The sequence below is a fragment of the Triticum dicoccoides genome, unplaced genomic scaffold, assembly GCF_002162155.2.
Source record: "Triticum dicoccoides isolate Atlit2015 ecotype Zavitan unplaced genomic scaffold, WEW_v2.0 scaffold185128, whole genome shotgun sequence".
In the NCBI taxonomy this organism is placed as follows: Eukaryota; Viridiplantae; Streptophyta; class Magnoliopsida; order Poales; family Poaceae; genus Triticum; species Triticum dicoccoides.
This window is the reverse complement of record NW_021227775.1, coordinates 1-2,990: the sequence shown is the minus strand read 5'-3', so window position 1 is coordinate 2,990 and position 2,990 is coordinate 1. Positions and strand designations below refer to the sequence as shown.

At 40.0% G+C, this 2,990-nt stretch overlaps 1 protein-coding gene across 1 annotated transcript; it reads left to right on the top strand.

The window, feature by feature from the left end:
• The first annotated feature begins 454 nt into the window (after positions 1 to 454).
• LOC119344777 lies at positions 455 to 1,755 on the top strand. Its single transcript, XM_037615120.1, has 2 exons — positions 455 to 625; positions 1,375 to 1,755. Exons 1-2 carry the CDS (start codon positions 455 to 457, stop codon positions 1,753 to 1,755), a joined length of 552 nt encoding a protein of 183 aa, XP_037471017.1.
• The last annotated feature ends 1,235 nt before the right edge of the window (positions 1,756 to 2,990 follow it).

The following is a 2,990-nucleotide window of genomic DNA, read 5'->3' as shown; positions in this document are numbered from 1 at the left end:
ACTAACTTGAGCTATAATTTTCTGTCACTAGTATGCAATGTGGCACACAAAGCCAGGACAATTCTATGGCCTTCGAGCTGAGATGAGTATATGGGCTTTGCCAAATCAAGAAAACTCTCAAGAATCTGGAGCATCCATACAGATCTATTGTCAAGATGGAGGAAACTACAACTTAATTGAAGCTGGATTTCACGTAGAAACATATCACCCATTCTGGTAAAGTCAAATGCTTTTGAATAAACTACTATTCAATAATCAAGTTTTTCTTGCAGATTTCCCCCTCTTTATACCATAACAAAGATATCCGCTTCTTTACATATTGGACTGTAAGTATAATCAATGCCATTTTAACAAGTTTTATATTATTGTGGTGCACATATAATTTTTGGGTATTTTTTAGGAGTTAGAGGCATTATTGGACTAACTACAAGTCTCTTCACATCCATAATAATACATGTATCCCGTTTTTATTCCTCAGAAGGACTTGAAATCAAGGGGGTGCTACAACTTGCAGTGCCCAGGATATGTTTCTGCAAGTGGAGCTAATCTGGTACCTGGACAAGCCATTGTTCCTCCATCAATGTATGGAAAACAAGACTACTATGTTAGGCTTAGCCTCAACCAGGTGCACCATTTGTCCCATTCTGGAGATTACTAAAGCTATATAATCTCCCAGATGTGCCACTATTTCTACTATAACTAGATGATACCCGCGCATTGTTGCAGGAACCTCATCATATTAAACACGTACATGCATGCTATAAGAGCAACTACAAAAGAGAAAAGAGTTGGATTGCAACTAGCACAATGCCATTTTTCTATAAAAAATGTGAAGCATGAACTACCTAGGTATCCTCATAGTGTCCAACACATAATCCATTCATGACAACAAAAAATTAATACGAAACAATAATTTATGAGGAGCATGCATGACCTGATGGTGTGGTAGGACTATATGGATAGAAAAAGAAAGCACATATAAAAATATATAATTTAAGACGAACATGCATGACTTGTTGGTGTGGTATTGCTGCACGTAGAGAAGGAAAAGTTAACTTATAACTAACTTTTGTGACTTGTTGATGTAGCGTGACTGCCTGAATAGAAAAATAGGTAGTGGATTGCTACTATTTAAGAATAGAGGATTAAAATTAACAAAGATAGATTTTATGAGAGTGAAAATTAGTTTGGCATAAATTCACATGGTTAGTAAGTAACATCCATTGTTATTTTATTATGAAAATATGGAACACTAATTAGAATCTGGGAAATTGTACGTCACCCAAGATTCTTGCTAATAACAACTTGTTCTCTACTCTTCTTGTGTATGAAATTTATTGTTCATGGCTATCATCAATCTTTCGTTGACTACAGGATCCAAATTCCGAAGATTGGGTGGTGTACCGTCATGATTTAGAAAAACCATCATTATTGGGACATTTTCCAAAGAAGCTTTGCCCTGGAACACCACGGATACAAGCCTTGACTGGATTCGTGAATTACTTGAAGAATGCACATGGTCCTCCAATGGGTAGTGGCCACTTCCCCGATCATTACGACCATGACAATAAGAAATCTGCGTACTTCAAGCACATTCGGTATTATAATCAAAATGGTCATTCTTATAGCCCGTTTGGCGTTCCAATGGTCAAGTTAGTTGATAGGCTAGATTGTTATAGAGCAAATGATTTAGTTCTTGATTATAAGAGGGGTTATATGTTCAACTATGGTGGACCAAGTGGTTGTGTTGGTTGACAAAAAGAATTGTATTCCCATTTGGGTTCAGTAAATAAAAATAGTATGTTACTTAATGGTCAACGACTGTCCCTTATTTCATTTATTTCGTCAAACTCCAAATTGGTTTTGATGTTGATTATCACCATGGTTCCTAGTTTATCAAACTATTGGTTTTCACCATGCACTTAAGCCATTCCCAGCACGTGTACTTGTGACACGAGCTAGGTGATGATAGTAAGTCAAATTAATGATGGCATGGCTCACAGCAGCAAAGACCATATGATTGGACCCCTCACTACTGCAGGAAGGTCATAATGTGATATATATATCACACACCAATCAACCAAACTGTGTACATTACAAAAATCGCAAACGGTAACAAAGTATACTTGTGTGCCAGAAAATGAAATGTGTGCATTGGCCCATCCATCGGGGACGATTAGGTGATGAAGACCGTGTATAATAGTTGGCACACTGCTAACTACTCCCTCCGTCCTAAAATAAGTGTCTTAACTTTGTACTAACTTTAGTGTAAAGTTATACTAAGGTTGAAACACTTATTTTGAGACGGAGGGAGTATAATTTTACGTATGCGAACATGTTCATAACGCATATGGTTTGTGTGTCACCGTAAATGATTTACAAGCACAAAAAGTTTGCGATGGCTTGGAGAATCGCACACGATGTGTGAATACTCGTGTGTGATAATTTGAAAAGTTACACACACGGTTCATACAGTCAACTCGTGTGTGCCAACGCGTGACACTACACACGATTCTTTGGTATGAACTGTTTTCTTTATTTGGCACACGAGTATATCAAACACACCCGCGGGTAAGGAGTATGCACGCACGCATCGTGCTAGCTCGTGCTTCCTTCTTTGCTAAGTTTTTCATTGATGGAGTTATCCGAACACGCCATCGTTTCCCGACACTACCTTATCAGTTTTCAGCCACCAATGTTTGGGCATAAGCCTAGGCGGCGCTCGACACACGGAGGCACGACAAGCGCAATGTATAGCCCATCTACCATTTTCAAGAATGCCAACCCGCCAAAGTGGCGCCTCTGGCATCAACATCCTCGACAAGGAAAAAAGCCGGGGCAAGCGCCATGGTTCATCGAAGCCGAGGGCGTCCCCAGCAACGCATCGGACAACGCTGTGCTGCGCGTCATCGTCAGGGTCGAGAGGACCCTCGGTGCAGGGCAGGACAGCGTCATGGATCATGATAGGTGCATCCGCGCCGAGAGGCTGC